The sequence below is a fragment of the Narcine bancroftii genome, chromosome 1 (assembly GCF_036971445.1).
Source record: "Narcine bancroftii isolate sNarBan1 chromosome 1, sNarBan1.hap1, whole genome shotgun sequence".
Taxonomy (NCBI): domain Eukaryota; kingdom Metazoa; phylum Chordata; class Chondrichthyes; order Torpediniformes; family Narcinidae; genus Narcine; species Narcine bancroftii.
Genome location: NC_091469.1, coordinates 195,902,280 through 195,920,029, shown reverse-complemented (window position 1 = coordinate 195,920,029; position 17,750 = coordinate 195,902,280). Strand labels below are relative to the sequence as shown.

Sequence of the window (17,750 nt, the reverse complement as noted above, 5' to 3'; positions counted from 1 at the left end):
GAAGCCCAGTACCTCTTCAGTGGATTGCAGTATGGTAGTCTTCAACTGATCCCAGAGGGTTTCAGGGGACGGGTCCGTGAGGCGGGTTGCAACGTCGAGCTTTGCTTTGAGGTTTGCCTGGAAGTTTCCTCTCGCTTCGTCTGACTGCAGTTTTCCAACATTGAACCTCTTTCTGGGGGCTTTATTGTTCCTGGGCTTTGGCTTGAAGTGAAGGTTGAGCTTGCAGCGAACCAGCCGGTGGTCAGTGTGGCATTCCGCGCTAGGCATGACCCTGGTGTGGAGCACATCTTGTTTGTCACTTTCTCGCACCAGGATGTAGTCCAGGAGGTGCCAGTGTTTGGATCGGGGATGCATCCAGGTGTCCCTCTGCTGAAAAAGGGTGTTTGTAATGACAAGCCGCTGTTCTGCGCAGAGCTCCAACAGGAGGCGCCCATTGTCGTTGCACTTGCCGACGCCATGCTTGCCCAGGATTCCTGGCCAGGTTTCTGAGTCTTTGCCGACACGAGCGTTGAAGTCGCCCAGGATGACAACCTTGTCGGCTGTAGGGGTACGTTGGATGAGGTTGCGCAGGTCGGTGTAGAACTTGTTCTTTTCTGCTGGTTCCGCCTGGAGGGTTGGAGCATAGACACTGATGAGGGTGATGTGACGCTTGTTTTGAAGTGGGAGTCGCATGGACATGATTCGGTCCGAGAGGCCTGTCGGAAGGTTTTCGAGTTTGGAGGCAATGAAGCTCTTGACCATGAAGCCTACACCAGATAGGCGTCGTTCATTCGAAGGCTTGCCAGACCAGTAGAGTGTGTAGCCCGCGCCGCGTTCTTGGAAGCTGCCTACATCTGCCAGGCGGACTTCACTGAGAGCGGCTATGTCGATGTCAAGTCTGAGGAGTTCATGTGCAATGAGGGCAGACCGACGTTCAGGTCGATGGCTGTCAGTCTTATCTAGCATGGTTCTGATGTTCCAGCATGCTAGCTTGAGTTTGTGAGCATCTTTTGAGGGGGAGGACGTGGAGGGGGAGGACGTGGAGGGGGAGGACGTGGAGGGGGAGGACGTGGAGGGGGAGGACGTGGAGGGGGAGGACGTGGAGGGGGAGGACGTGGAGGGGGAGGACGTGGAGGGGGAGGACGTTGAGGGGGAGGACGTGGACCTGTCCTCGGGCCTGCGCAAAGGAGCTTTTAGGTGGAGTGCAGTGCGCGCAGTACTGGCCCCACCCTTTACACCCATGGTTCGTGTGCCGTGGCCAAGCAAGCTGGGACGTGGCAGCGAGGTCCTTGGGTCGTAGGTTTTATATCGGAGTGGCCTTCTCCTATGCAGGTTTCTTACCCGGGCTGGAGGGGCCTGCCTCCCCTCCTAGGTCGGTCCATACTGCCCGGACCGGGGCCTCCGTCTGCCTCACTCAACCGAGGCCGGGGCCGCCGTCTCCCCCTTGCTCCTGCCCGTATCGGGGCCGCCGCCGTCTACCCTTCGCCCGGACCGGGGCCGGGGCCGCTGCTGCTCTCCCTGTGCCCGGACTGGGGCCGCCGTCTCCCCCTTGCTCCTGCCCGGATCGGGGCCGCCGCCGTCTACCCTTCGCCCGGACCGGGGCCGGGGCCGCTGCTGCTCTCCCTGTGCCCGGACTGGGGCCGCCGCCTCCCACTCCCTGTCCGGACCGGGGCCTCCGTCTGCCTCACTCGACCGAGGCCGGGGCCGCCGTCTCCCCCTTGCTCCTGCCCGTATCGGGGCCGCCGCCGTCTACCCTTCGCCCAGACCGGGGCCGGGGCCGCCGCTGCTCTCCCTGTATGTGTAGGGTTAGTGCAAATGGGTAAGTAATGAATAGCTTTTACTCAGGGGGCAAATGCCCTGTTTTCATGCTATATCTCTTTAGAACTGTTCGAATATTCTTGAAGTAAAATTCTCAACTTTTTGTAGGTAAAAAAAATATACCAATTGTCATTGATTTGGGTTTTTATTTGTCCAAATAACCAACAATTTATCTTAAAAAGGGAAGAAATAAAACTACTTGTTTATGTGTCCAGATTTATTTTGAGAAATTAATTTTTTGTCAATATCTCTTTGTTGTGGCCTTTGTATAGGTTAGGAATGTATTATGGTGTAATTGTGGAGTCAACTGAAGTTGATTCCATTCATTCAGGTTACTAATTTGACATAATTCTTTCTAAGAAAATGGTTGCTTTGATGTGAAGCATATTTTTTGCACCATTAATATCAGTAAAATGGATGGTAATAGGTTATATTTTATTTTATATTATATATAAATATGTTTTTAAAAGAGATAGATTATAGGGGTTTAAGTGAAGATCACTTCACAAACAGTCATCAACATTTCACAAAAGACATCTCATTTGAAATACAAGAGCTATGCATTTAGCAGAGACTTTATGTCTACAGTGACTTTACAGAAATTTTGAAAAATGCCTATGGAAACTTTACAACTAGGTGTTAATTGGACTGATGTTGTGGAGTAAATTGACTATTGTCTTTAAAGCAATAGATGGCCAGGCTCAGAAACTGATTCTGGTTGCAGCTTGCTGTTCTAAGAGGGGTTATATGGTATTGCAAACAGAGAGAGAGAAAAAAACATGTGATTCTTTGGAGAGTGAGGTCAGTTCTGCAATAGCTTTTGGAGCCTGTAACATGGCAAGCTGGCAGGCTTGTTGAAAACCCCATTTTGAAGACAGATTGTGAGTTCAGCCTGTTGAACACCCTTGTAGTCCTTACAAGAGGAAATGGGTTGCTAGGGTATTTCCCCTGAAATAAGGGAAACAAGAGGAACTCTGTGGTGACCTGGAAGAAGAGGTTATCATTTGGAAAACCCATGATGGGACAAATTTCTTTGGCAAGACACTGAAGTGGCTGATTGGAGGGAATCAGTTTGTGTGTGTCCAATGAGCAACAAATCTCTATCTGAAACCAATAAGAACCTTGCTGAGTGGTAACCATTTACCTTTCAGAACCAGAATGTTAAATTCTGTATAAGAATTGTCTGATACCAGTTAACTTGGAGAAGTGAGAAGTGAATGACTGGACTAATAGCCAAGAACTTTCTTGAACATATACACATTATGTACACATATGCTTAGAATTAGAAAGGGGTTAAGTTAATAGTAATAAGTTAAAGTTTGATCTGGTTTTTATGTTTTTAAAAAAAATTAAAAGCAACTTTTGTTTAAGTAACTGTTTATCTTGGTGAATTTTTATTGCTGCTGGGTTTTGGGGTCCTAGACTCAGAACAGGAGCATTGGCAATTAAACAGAAATAGATTAGGAATTGTGTCTGTAGCTTTGCTTCATCACCATATCTTCATTCCTTCATTTTCCTCAAGTTCTTTTTTTAGTTGAAATTACTTGATATTGGCTGTTTATAAAAAAAAAATTCATACCTTAAAATGTACTTGCTTTTTTATGATTTCCATAATTAATTAAAAAATCTTAATTTTTTTGCCAGCAAGATATAAAAGACCTACTATACTAATCACTCACTTGTCAATATGTCAATACCTTTGTTCAGAGTTGCAAAGAATATACAAAGGTTTTAACAAACAAGTAGCTTTTCTCTCATTAAACACAACCCCATTGACCCACGTTCAATCTTGAACTCTGTGCTGTCTTGTGTGGCGCTTGTATGTTCATCTGGTGTCAGAAATAGATATTAGGTTCATATAGTGCCCACAGAGTCTACACTGACCATCAAGTACCCATTTACATTGTCTATGCCAACCTCATTTTATTCTCCCAGATTCTACTACTCACTTTACAGTAGCGAATTGACCTACCAACCCACATATTTTTGGGATTTGGGAGATAACTAGAGCACCTGGGGGAAACTCACGTGATCAAAGGGAGAACATGAAAACCCAAGTAGATAGAGATCAGGAATGAACTCGGGTCATTGGAACTCTGAGTCAGCAACTCTACTATTTGCATACCTCAGTAACTTCGATTGGAGTGACAGATGACTTCAGTGAAGTTCAGCAACTTCACCATGAAATTAACTTTCTCAGAAACAACTAGCATTTATTTACAAGGATGGAAAAACTGTCATCATTCATTGTTGCTAATCCATAATACTGAGAGCAGCATCTAGAATATGTGTCTGTTTGCAATGAAATCCAAAACATTGCTGTTAATGACTTACAGTCTCCTCAAAGAGAGATTCATTCAGTTAATAAATTGAAGTATTTATTAACAATTTATACTATAAGATGCTCCAAATTTGATATGCTTTATTGCATGAGGTTTAAATTAAATTTTAATGTATACCAAGACATCATTATGGTTTAGCAAACTCTCTGGCCTTATGAATTAATTTTCAAGGTAGATTATAATTCCTTCTAATAAAAAATTCAATGATTTTAAATTATATTTTAAGGTTGATTTTTTTTAAATTTCTTAATCTCACATATGTTCTCATTTTTATTCATTCAATGTAAAATATTTAATATATGACTAAATGTAGTGTGTTATACATTCTAATTTGCTCTCTGTGTGGAATTTGAATATATGATTGGCTGTTCAGTGTTGCTGGAAACTAGAAATCATGGGGAACTGATAAAGTTCATTGTAGGAAAAGAGGTAAAAAGTGCCTCAAAGATTGTAATAATTGTGGCATCCTTTGAGGTTAATAGTAAGCTTAATTAATTTCCAGTTTTTGATTGAGAAATACAGGTTTGAACAAAAAATTATATCAGTACCAAGGGGTTCACAATTTTCCAAAATTACCATGAAAAAAAAAGACATTATAGATGCACGTTTGCCTGATAATACGAAGGATGTACATGTGCTCCTCCAAATGCTGACCAGCTAGCCCTTTGTGCTCTGCAGTTGCATTGGTGCAGGATCATTGCTCTGATATTACATCACCTTTCCAATTTGATGAAACTAGCAGATTTCATACCTTAAACAATGACAATATTGTCAGTTCTAGAGAAGAATTTTTTTAAAATTATATTTTGTGTTCAAAAATAAAGGCATTAAGCCTACTAACGGTTGTTCATTAAACCAATTCTTCGATAACATTTCAAACGTCCAATAAACAATTGAATTTTAAAACTTGTAAGGAAATATTATGCTGATCACAATTTGGATTCCAATCAATCAACCTTTGATATGACTCAAAGAATATGAAGGGCATTGGATCTATTGGGTTTGTAAATTCATCTATAAACAAGAACATGCTTGAAGGTTCTCAGAGACAGGAGGGAGTAACATCAATATGTGGAATATTGAACAACTCTGTAGGACTGTTGGAGAGTTTTCCTGAAACCTCACTGTCCTTCATTTAATCTGAACTAATAATTCTCTCAAATGTGGCCAGATGTTAAATTTCAGGATGCTTACCTTTTAAAAATTATTGTTTCCAAGAATCTGAACATTTTGTAAGATGTTTTCCCACATATTTGTAACTATATACTGTATTTATTCTTGCATTATTAGCATGAGAATATTTTACAATATTTGAATTAACCTCTGTAAAAACATCATGTTTGGTTGTCATGGGATATTGAATGTTTGTGGAATGAAGGTACATGGTGTAAACTGCACAATGTACTGCTTTCTTCAAACAGCACATAATCTTCAGAATTAATGGAGCAACATTTTAAAGTTTCACGAATTGGATTTAAGATGTGTCAAAATAGATACCATTTTTATTGTATTACAAAGCTAGCAAAATATCCATCAAAAACTTCCATGATGTTTCATGTTTTGACAGGCTATCCTCAAAAGAGCCTCTTCATTTCTCCTACAAATTTCAATCGGCCCTTTTTCAAACCCATACTTTTGAGCTCTGTCCACAATAAATTTTTGGATAATCCAACATGCCTTAGAGGAGTAACTAAATGTTAAGAGTTTGTACATTTTCCCAGTGACCCGTGTAAGTTTCCCACCCTCCGTATTTGGTTGTAGGTTAACTGGGTGTAATTATTAGCATGAGAATAATATTCAACAATGAAGACGCTGTTTACATCCCGTACCGCACAGATGGCAGTCTCTTCAATCTGAGGCGCCTGCAAGCTCACATCAGGACACAAGAGAAACTTGTCCGTGAACTACTCTTTGCAGACGATGCGCTTTAGTTGCCCATTCAGAGCCAGCTCTTCAGCGCTTGACGTCCTGTTTTGCGGAAACTGCCAAAATGTTTGGCCTGGAAGTCAGCCTGAAGAAAACTGAGGTCCTCCATCAGCCAGCTCCCCACCATGACTACCAGCCCCCCCACATCTCCATCGGGCACACAAAACTCAAAACGGTCAACCAGTTTACCTATCTCGGCTGCACCGTTTCATCGGATGCAAGGATCGACAACGAGATAGACAACAGACTCACCAAGGCAAATAGTGCCTTTGGAAGACTACACAAAAGAGTCTGGAAAAACAACCAACTGAAAAACCTCACAAAGATTAGCGTATACAGAGCCGTTGTCATACCCACACTCCTGTTCGGCTCCGAATCATGGGTCCTCTACCGGCATCACCTACGGCTCCTAGAACGCTTCCACCAGCATTGTCTCCGCTCCATCCTCAACATTCATTGGAGCAACTTCATCCCTAGCATCGAAGTACTCGAGATGGCAGAGGCCGACAGCATCGAATCCACGCTGCTGAAGATCCAACTGCGCTGGGTAGGTCACGTCTCCAGAATGGAGGACCATCGCCTTCCCAAGATCGTGTTATATGGCGAGCTCTCCACTGGCCACCGTGACAGAGGTGCACCAAAGAAGAGGTACAAGGACTGCCTAAAGAAATCTCTTGGTGCCTGCCACATTGACCACCGCCAGTGGACTGATCTCGCCTCAAACCGTGCATCTTGGCGCCTCACAGTTCGGCGGGCAGCAACCTCCTTTGAAGAAGACCGCAGAGCCCACCTCACTGACAAAAGACAAAGGAGGAAAAACCCAACCCCAACCCACCAATTTTCCCCTGTAACCGCTGCAACCGTGTCTGCCTGTCCCGCATCGGACTTGTCAGCCACAAACGAGCCTGCAGCTGACGTGGACAGTTACCCCTCCATAAATCTTCGTCCGCGAAGCCAAGCCCAAGAAAGAACTGGGTGTAATTGAGCAGCACAGGTTTCAATAGCTGGAATCAGCTTCTACTGTGTTGTAAATAAATTGAAAAAAAATTAAATTTAAAAGAAAGAGTAATATTTTTTGAAAAGCAAAGTAATTCTTAAATGGCCCAAGACAAACAGATTTTGTGAAAACAAAATAGCCTTGCTACTTTGGTGCTTTGTAATCACTTCTGGGAAATATTTTGTTCTTGTTTTCCAATCTGATGTTTCCTGTGTTCATACACCACCGCCAGTGGGCTGATAACGCCTCAAACCGTGCATCTTGGCGCCTCACAGTTTGGCGGGCAGCAGCCTCCTTTGAAGAAGACCGCAGAGCCCACCTCACTGACAAAAGGCAAAGGAGGAAAAACCCAACACCCAACCCCAACCAACCAATTTTCCCTTGCAACCGCTGCAATCGTGTCTGCCTGTCCCGCATCGGACTGGTCAGCCACAAACGAGCCTGCAGCTGACGTGGACTTTTTACCCCCTCCATAAATCTTCGTCCGCGAAGCCAAGCCAAAGAAAGAAAAGATAACAAGATTTTGGTAGATTATCAGCTAAGGTTATTTAATGCTGAAAAGGATCTAGAAAAAGGTGATATGTTAATGGATCTAAAGGGTAAAGAAAACTATCCTCTAGCTTTAGAATAAGATTTCCTTCCACACACGTACTGACCTATCACTTTGTGCAATGGAAGTGAAAGAGTAGCTTCCAGATGTAATAATTTCTCCCCTCTCTCTCTCTCTCTCTCTCTCTCTCTCTCTCTCTCTCTCTCTCTCTCTCTCTCTCTCTGCACTAACTATTATTTGCAGTACTTTTTAAAAAATCAGTCCAATGGTTTAAAAAAAAATAGATATACTATGGGAGCAAAGAGATTGCTACCACATAATTATACCAGGAACAAAGATTAGTTTAACTTTAGGTGAATGGACATGCCAGCTGCAGAATATTTCAATTAAATACTTGGTGAGAACCACAGGTTAAATGATAAAGCTATGTTGTACAGAATAATTTTGAGAACAGGATTGAGCTATTGCAGAGGATAATGAAAAGACTGCATGGTGTATACTTTGACGACGTGAAAGCCAAGTCTGGTGACACCTTCTAGCTAGAACTGGTTATGTAAATTTTGAAGTGATGGAACAGCCCAGTATCAGAGCAGTTGTGATATTCATTTTATATGGCTGTTGTCAGAGATTCATAATAATTTCTGTGGCTGATGCTTGAATTGTTCATACACGTGCGCATTGGAACTTGTCAGCTCTCAGCCAGAATCCTAGGGGGAATACCTCATCACAGAAGAAAAATGGCATTAAATAATTTTTGCCCCACAGCAAGTGTGCCTCATGTCAGTGGAGGAAGGAGTCTTGGGTCAGCCCGGACAGATGGGATGAAAGTTTCTTCTCCCTCTGGTAAGCGTTAAGGGTCCTTACTAAAATACATTCTGGCATGCAATCAGTTCTCAGAATCAGCAGGTCTCTAATATGAAACTGTCCACATTTGAGTTCTAATTGGGCAATCTCACTCAAAGAGACTGTAAGGGTAGCGAGTGAGAGCAATGGAAGTGGGGTGTTGAAGGCTCTTCTTTCTTTTCTGAGTTGAGAGCTACATCACATTTGCTGGGGCTCCAAGGTGCTTTCCACTCAAGATATCAGACCAAAAAATTATTGATGTTGTCATTGAATGCAAAGTGGACAAGTTTTATTTTCTGCTTATGGTCACTCTGCACTTGACCATACAAAAGATTGGAGGAGACTACAATGCATTCCCCAGCTGAAAGAGGAGCTGAGTAAGCAGAATGGAAGAAGGAATTAAAGAGAAATGAGCTCCAAAGTAGATCTAAAGAGATAAGTGGGCTACTCTTTCAGCCTTCTACGCACACAACCAAAAACTGATTCAATTCCGGATGGTTTTAACTACACAAAAGCTTGGCTTAGCTTCTACATGTTACAGGATCAACAAGAAAGTAAACAATTGAAGTCTTTGAGAATTATGAAATATGCATAGCTATCTGTGACAGGCAGATAAAGTAAAGCAATTAGGCACGTAATCCGAGTGGTGGGCAGCAGCAGCCCCAAGCTCTCTATTAGTTAATGTAGTTTGTACCTCCTCATCCCATCAAATCAGCTAACACTTCCACTAATTGGTTCATGAATTATACAGTTCCCATTATAATTTAATCACCAATAAACATTTTGGGCCGGTGTAGAATGTATCTCTCATTAATTTGTTAATTTAAGCAGATGGAAGGGTGATCGGATGAACGGGTGGCATACATTGCCTAAGGCAAAATAAAAAGTGGACAAATAAAATATAAAATAAAAGGAGGAGGAACCCTTTCAGGATTTCAGTTGTCAGAAACCTGATCTTCAAGCTGACAGCCGCCTTCCTCTCTGACACTGAAATTGAGTGACAGATTCATATCAGCGCTTGTCAAATGCCTAAACATCAGGCTGGTTGGTAAACAGAGCACAATGTAAATTAATTCTCATCTTACAACCCTTTCTCTGTTCCATGAATATTTCAGCACCAGTAGCATAAATATTAATACTAATAGCTTTGCTCAGTAGTTATTATTTCTGTTTTATGACAAATATTCATAAAATATTCAGGACCTTTTAGAACATTTACACAGTTGAATGTGAGATTGCCAGCTTCCAGGGAAGTTTCAACATATTGGGGTGCTCTTGATGTTTTTCCTAAATTAATTTATAATGAATGGCTAAATACATAATCTCTGTTGTGCAGTGATTCACCAAAATATATGTTGGGGTTTCATGCTGGATTCTCTCAACAGGTTGCTTGTGTTTTTTTTATATTTTATTTTTAATTGGATTCATGGGTTTTATATCTGATGTTGTAATTTGCTTGAAGTACTTGCTAATTTAGCAGTTAATGGCAGCCAAATAACAGTGTTTCTTCTGCCCCTGGAGAGATTTTATTCACAACTGGGGTCGATTTGTCACAATCAATTATGACTTAAACAAGAAGCAGCCAGCGGGGTCTGCACTAGAGGAACTCTATCTCTGAGGCAAGACCAGCACAGCTGGTATCTGAGCATCACTCGATACACCAACTGTGAAAGGAACAAATAAGTAATGCTGAATGTGATGTTCAGGGTTTTCCAAAATATGGTATGCAAGTTATTACACTTATCGGATTTTTTTGTTTTGTTGGCTGACTGGATTAAAAATTATATACAATTTTTTATGCATTGTATTTTTGTTTTGGTAAATTAATATTTTTGCTTTGGGGAATCTTGTGTCTTGGACAAATATTTAAAATGAAATTTTAAAAATGGTAATTATACAAACTATATTCAAACATTATACTATATTCATTACATGTAGATCATCCAGGGAATTTGGCGGGCCATGTGGCTTGAGGACATTTTTAGACCAGTGTAGTCAGCACCTTTTTCTTTAACCTTTGCTAAATTAGCACCGAAACTCAATATTTCAACTTGTTTCATCTTCATATTTTTAAGATGCACTTTATTAATATAAATCTCTCTTGCAATGCCAACATTGCTGTATTGCCAAATGTCAATTTCAAGAAGTGGTTAAAAACATTGTGATTTTTAAAATTTCAGTAGAAATGACATGAGGAACCGGCAGCCGTATATTTGCAATTAGAGTTTCAGTGGACTAATTCTTCACAACTATAAGTTTTTGGCTTGTTTTCACAACTGTATAATCTGATGAATTGCAATCTGTTGATGAGCATGAAATTACACAAACCCAAACTACTTACTTTCTGCATCTGCTTTTTCATAGGGTTTATTTTATGGAGGTGCCTGATGATGTTGTCATAGAACGCCTTTCAATGAGAATGGTTGATCCAATCACGGGTAAAAGGTTAGTGTTTGCTGTTTTAAAATAATCAGTTGGATAAGCCATTTTATCTACTGTCTGGCATACCATACAGCACATAAATCAAACAGATAAAAGATGTATTGAAAGCTCTGATGTACCCTCTTACTATTGTAAACTCCAACACATCCAATCTTAGCCTGTCCAATCTTTCCTTGAAGATAAACCACCTATTGGCCTCGTAAATGCCTTTAAACTACTTCCAATATATTAAAGTCCTTCCCTAAATAAGGTGCTCTAAATAACTGAAGTATAATCTCTCTACTTCTAGATCCAATCATCATTGCAATTACAACAATAATATTCTTAATCTTCCTAATTACTTGTGTACCTGAATACTATTTTTTTGTGAATTTCTGAACTTCCAGATCCTTCTTATTTCGGAGCTCTGTGGTTTGTCGCCATTTCGATAAAATGTTCCTTTTTTATCACCTCTCCTGCCAAAATGGACAATTTCTTATTTTGCCAATTTAAATACCATATGGCAGCTATTTTTCCACTCACTGATTTAAATCCTTTCTAACATTCCTGTATCATTTTCACTGCTTACTCTTCTCCCTATATTTTGTCATCAGCAAATTGAGTACATTTAATGCTCTTCTTCAATATCCATTCAATATGCAAGTTGTAAATAGATGAGATCCTAGCACTGATCCCAAAAGCATGCCACTCATTACATCTTGCCAGCCAGAAAAAGATCGATTTTTACCTATTTTGTTAACTAACCAATCTTTTTCAATGCCACTATTGTACCTCCTACATCATAAAATTTTATTTCTCATAATAACATGAAATGCTACACCTTATCAAAAATGTTTTCCAAAAGTCTAAGTATGGTATGTCCACATGTTCCCCTTAATGTTGCCTTAAAGATCAAAAAAATAGGTCAAATACAATTCTTTTTCCAAAAATCATGTGACTGTGTCTGATTACTTTCAATATTTCTAAGCTCAAGTGTAATGATTTAATAACAGCATCTGACAGATGTTAAGCTAGCTGATCTGTAGTTTAGAGAAGTGCAAAAATGGCATATGCTGGAATCTTAAGTGAACAAAGAGAACCTAGAGGGACTTGATAGTTAGGCAGCATCTGTGGAGAGAAATTGTCAGTCAACGTTTCAAAAAAGGAGTTATATTTGATGTTTTCTAACTTAACACAATTGTCTTTGAATCCAATGTATTTTTGAGCATTAAAATCATATCAACTATTTCTTTTTTTTAAGAGCCTAGGATGAAATCCTCCAGGTCCTGGAGACTTATCACAGCTCCAATAATCTGCTTAGCAATACTTCTGTGGTGATAGTAATTTTTTTTATCCATCTGTCCATCCTATCAATTTCTTAAATGTCTCTAGTTATTAATTAGAAATAATGTGTGCACACTTCAAAATTCTGAATTCACATCTTTACTCTTGACCTACTATGCTAAACCATTGGTTGTATATTTAGTTGTCTGGACATGCCCCTTTGGCTGACTGTACCTGTGGCTCCTCACACAGACTCCTGAATAAAACAGCCCTGCCCAGTTCAAGATAGTCGACCAGCATGGGCGTGCTTCCATTCTATTGCTAATAAAAGTGAAGTGCCAGTTGATGAAGTAGACAAAGACGATGTGGTCAAACAATAATCATGGTTTTTATTAGCAGAATCTCATGGTACAATAATGAGAGACAATAGGTGCATACACAGTTATATCCAAGGCGAGTGTCCTTAACAGTAGAGGTAATGCACAGCCAATGTTAGTACAGCAAGGCTCGCCAGAGGGGAGACGGGCACCTTGGCAGACATTCACCAGTCTCCCCCCCCACCCCCCAGCAGAAGAAAGGTTAAAATCAAAAGGACAGCTGCTAGGAAAGACTGAAGCAAGTGATACATGGATACCACGTTTGGCATTGAGAAAACTCTAACAGCCAAAATACGCCAGTATCTAGCAAGCAATCAAAATATAATGAGATGTTTTATGAATATATCAGCCTATCAGGTTGTTTACGAATTCTGGTGCTTCTTCTCAAAACAGGTGGCTCCTTTGCAACCTTGGGAACTGGTACAGTTCCTTGGTCTGTAGTGTGGGAAGGACTGACTTCTGGACCCGCTCCAGAATCGCCAGCGTGAGGCAGTGGAGCCTCAGCATGGCCATCTGAAAGCTTACTAGGGATCACAGGCTTGGGGGGGGGGGGGGGGGGGGTGGTGAGCCCAATCTCTCAGGCTCACTCTGAGTAGGGGTGTGAGGAAGGGACAAACCAGGTGAGGCCAGATCTCTTAGGGGTACAATGTCAGTACTCCCATCTGGGAATTTAACATGAACGTAGTTGGGGTTGGCTCTGAATGGGCAACTAAAGCAGCATCGTCTGCAAAGAGTAGTTCACGGACAAGTTTCTCTTGTGTCTTGGTGTGAGCTTGCAGAGGCGTCTTCAGCGCTTGACGTCCTGTTTTGCGGAAACTGCCAAAATGTTTGGCCTGGAAGTCAGCCTGAAGAAAACTGTGGTCCTCCATCAGCCAGCTCCCCACCATGACTACCAGCCCCCCCACATCTCCATCGGGCACACAAAACTCAAAACGGTCAACCAGTTTACCTATCTCGGATGCACAATTTCATCAGATGCAAGGATCGACAACGAGATAGACAACAGACTCGCCAAGGCAAATAGCGCCTTTGGAAGACTACACAAAAGAGTCTGGAAAAACAACCAACTGAAAAACCTCACAAAGATAAGCGTATACAGAGCCGTTGTCATACCCACACTCCTGTTCGGCTCCGAATCATGGGTCCTCTACCGGCATCACCTACGGCTCCTAGAACGCTTCCACCAGCGTTGTCTCTGCTCCATCCTCAACATTCATTGGAGCGCCTTCATCCCTAACATCGAAGTACTCGAGATGGCAGAGGCCGACAGCATCGAGTCCACGCTGCTGAAGATCCAGCTGCGCTGGGTGGGTCACGTCTCCAGAATGGAGGACCATCGCCTTCCCAAGATCGTGTTATATGGCGAGCTCTCCACTGGCCACCGTGACAGAGGTGCACCAAAGAAGAGGTACAAGGACTGCCTAAAGAAATCTCTTGGTGCCTGCCACATTGACCACCGCCAGTGGACTGATATCGCCTCAAACCGTACATCTTGGCGCCTCACAGTTCGGCGGGCAGCAACCTCCTTTGAAGAAGACCGCAGAGCCCACCTCACTGTCAAAAGACAAAGGAGGAAAAACCCAACACCCAACCCCAACCAACTAATTTTCCCCTGCAACCGCTGCAATCGTGTCTGCCTGTTCCGCATCGGACTTGTCAGCCACAAACAAGCCTGCAGCTGACGTGGACATTTACCCCCTCCATAAATCGTCGTCCACGAAGCCAAGCCAAAGAAAGAAGTTGGGGTTGATATGCAGTGGCCAAACTGGTTGGACTAGGGGGTCTGTTTTACGCACCCGAGCGTGGCTCTTCAGCAGCATGGTTCCAGGCTCAGATAAACAGGCTGACCAGTCCATTACAGTTCCTGATTCCTAGGAAAGGCAAACTTACATTCATGAGGTGTTTGATTTGTTGCAGTACACAATAATGACCGAATAGAATGTAGCACCTCAGGCAGAACCTCCTGCCCTCGGGTAACAGGGTAACCATGTGTTTTTAAAGCAAGATTAACAGTCTTCCAGACTGTAGCATTAGCCCTTTTGACCTGCCCATTTCCCTGCTGGTTGTAGCTCATGGTACGGCTGGTGGCAATCTCCTTCCATAGCAGGACTCGCCGCAGTTCAACACTCATGAATGCCGAGCCCCGATCGGTATGAATGTAATTGGGAAAACCAAAAATGCTGAAAATTCTGTCAAATGACTTAATGACAGACACTGATGAGACGTCAGGGCAGGGTATCGCAAAGGGAAACCTGGAATATTCGTCAATTACAGTAAGGAAATATACATTTTTGTTGTTGGAAGGTAACGGTCCTTTAAAATCTAAGCTAATCCTCTCAAAAGGTCAGGTTGCCTTGATGAGAGTGGCCTCCGGAGCTTTGAAGTATTGCGGTTTGCATTCTGCACAAACGGGACAGCTTTTAGTCAGTTTCTTGACTTCTTCCAGAGAGTAAGGAAGGTTGTTAGCCCTTATGTAGTGGAAGAACCTCATGACTCCTGAGTGGCACAGTCTGCTATGGATCTCTTTTAGCCCCTCAAGCTGAGCACCAGCAGCAGATCGTGACAATGTGTCAGAGGGATCATTTAACCTGCCTGGTCAGTACTGAATCACATAATTATAAGTTGAGAGTTCTATTCGCCAGCTTGCCATCTTATCATTCTTGATTTTACTTTTGTGTTTAGTACTGAACGTGTAGGCTACAGATTTCTGATCAGTGACAAGAGTAAATTTTCTGCCGGCTAGAAAGTGTCTCCAGTAGCAAACAGCTTCAATAATAGCCTGCGCTTCTTTTTCAATAGCAGAATGTTTAAGTTCAGGTCCACGTAACGTGCGGAAGAAGAATGCCACAGGTCTGCCCTTTTGATTAAGGGTTCCTGTCAAGGCACAATCTGAGGCATCAGTTTCCACTTGGAATGGGACATCCTCGTCAATGGATGAGAGTGCAGCTTTGGCAATATCAGCTTTAATTCTCTTGAAAGCCTTCAAGGCCATTGGAGAAAGAGGAAAAGATTTAGTGTCAAACAGAGGGCGTGCCTTCATGGCATAGTCCCGAACCCATTTGCAATAGTAGGAAAAAAATCCCATACACCTTTTAAGGGCTTTTGCTGAGTCTGGGGGTGGTAATTTCTTAAGGGGGCCATTTTTTCCGGGTCAGGGCAGATTTCACCCTTGCGGACAATGTAGCCCAGAATGGGTAGCTCTGTCACATTGAACACACATTTACCCTCGTTAAATGTAAGGTTAAGTTCTTTAGCTGTTGCTAAGAATTTCTTCAAGTTGTTGTCATGCTCAGCTTGTGTTTTCCCACAGATAGTGACATTATCCAGAGAGGGAAACGTACCCTGTAACTCATACATCCTAACAATCTTATCCATTTCCCTCTGAAACACGGACACACCATTAGTGACCCCAAAAGGTTCCCTTTTAAACTGGTATAACCCACCCCCAGCAGCCTCAAAAGCCATTCCCTTTTCTTAATGGGGATTTGGTGGTAAGCTGCTTTGAGGTCGACAGTGGAGTACACTTTGTATTGCGCTATCTGATTAATAATTTCATTGATGCGTGGCATCCATTTCTGCTAATAAAATTGAAGTGCCAGTTAATGAAGTAGACAAAGACAATGTGGTCAAACAATAATCATGGCTTTTATTAGCAGAAACTCATGGTACAATAATCAAAGACAATGGCTGCATACACAGTTATACCCAAGGGGTGTGTCCTTAACAGTAGAGATAATGCACAGCCAATGTTAGTACAGCAAGGCTCACCAGAGGGGAGACAGGCAGCTTGGCAGACATTCAACACAAAAAGCCGATCTTTACATAACTTCTAGTCTTTTGGAGTCTGGTGCATCAATTTTATTATCAATGAATTTTGATAATGGAGCAGATCCTAAAACCAAACAAGTTGGAAATCATCCTTCAATCGCCTGAAGCCTCCAACAGCTTCAAACTCTGGCTGAATTTCTTTGAAGCGTTCCTGCAGGCATCATCTACCATAATTTGATCAGAGAACGATAAACTGCAGGTACTACATTCCCGGGTTGGGCTCATGGTATATTCGATGATCAGGGACGCCAAGTCAGACCAAGAGGCAATGGTTGTCCTGAAAGTCCAGTACCTGAGAAAGGTCTACCCGAAAGCAGTGACCCGGAGAATTTAGCACTGAGTACTTTCAGGCCCTGTGAGTTCTCGAATGGGCCTGTGACTGCAAGGCCATGACAGCCATGGTGAACATGGAGAACCTGATCAAAGATGCTTATGCCGCAGGCATCAGGTCCAACTACACCCAGCAAAGACCATTGGAGCAAGGTGAGCTCAACTTGCAGAGAGCAGTTGAACTGGCAGGCATGCCAGTTTCTACTAGATTTTATTATTTTTATTAGATATTATTAATTATTAATTAATTAATTATTATTAGATATTAGGTGGCCCTATAGAATATGGAAGCCTACTTGGCTGACAACATGTCCGCCTCGTAGTTGCCCCGGGCACTGCTATCTTTGGGTGCAGGAGGGCCACCACCCTGTGGAACGCCACCACCACCATGTCACACCAGTGACCCAACCACGAGTACCCGAAGTGCTACTTCTGCGGCCTGAACAAGCACTCCACTCGAGGAAATGCTGCCCGGTGAAAGATGCGGTTTGCTCGAACTGTGGGAAGAAATGACATGCAAAAGTGTGCAAGTCCAAGTCACTCCAACCCAGCAGCGCCACATGCAGACTGTGGAGGCTGCCATCTTGGATGCCGCCATCTTCAAAATCCAGCAGTGCTGCAAACAAGCCCTGGGGGGGTGCCAACTTGGACACAGCCATCTTTGGACCACACACCTAAACACTCCACCGCATCTATAGACAGCGATGCATACTGGCCTCCATCATGCTAGATCAAGATAGCCTGCATCAACATGCCAGATTGATGATGGACATCCAGATAAACAGCCATGTGATGAGGTGCCTGTTCGATAGTGGGAGCATGGAGGACTTCCTTTACCCCTACACGGTGCAGCATTATTCCCTCATGGTAAAGCCAGTAAGCCACAAAGTCTCTTTGGCCTCAAAGTCCCATACGGCTGATGTCTGCGGCTACTGTGCAGTGACCCTGACCATGCAGGGCATAGATTACAAAGACTTTAAACTCCTGATGATACCACCGCTATGCGCTGATGTGCTACTGGGACTGGACTTTCGATGCCACCTTAAAAGTGTGAT

The 17,750-nt window shown here is 42.6% G+C and overlaps 1 protein-coding gene across 3 annotated transcripts in view; it reads left to right on the top strand.

Annotated features, from left to right (window-relative positions):
• The window catches only part of ak8 (adenylate kinase 8), a 210,669-nt gene that overhangs the window by 180,035 nt on the left and 12,884 nt on the right, over positions 1-17,750 (top strand). For all 3 annotated transcript variants that reach the window (XM_069887225.1, XM_069887219.1, XM_069887209.1), the window contains one exon: positions 10,820-10,900. In XM_069887225.1, the coding sequence (XP_069743326.1) occupies positions 10,820-10,900 (81 nt within the window). The remainder of the gene's footprint in view (positions 1-10,819; positions 10,901-17,750) is intronic.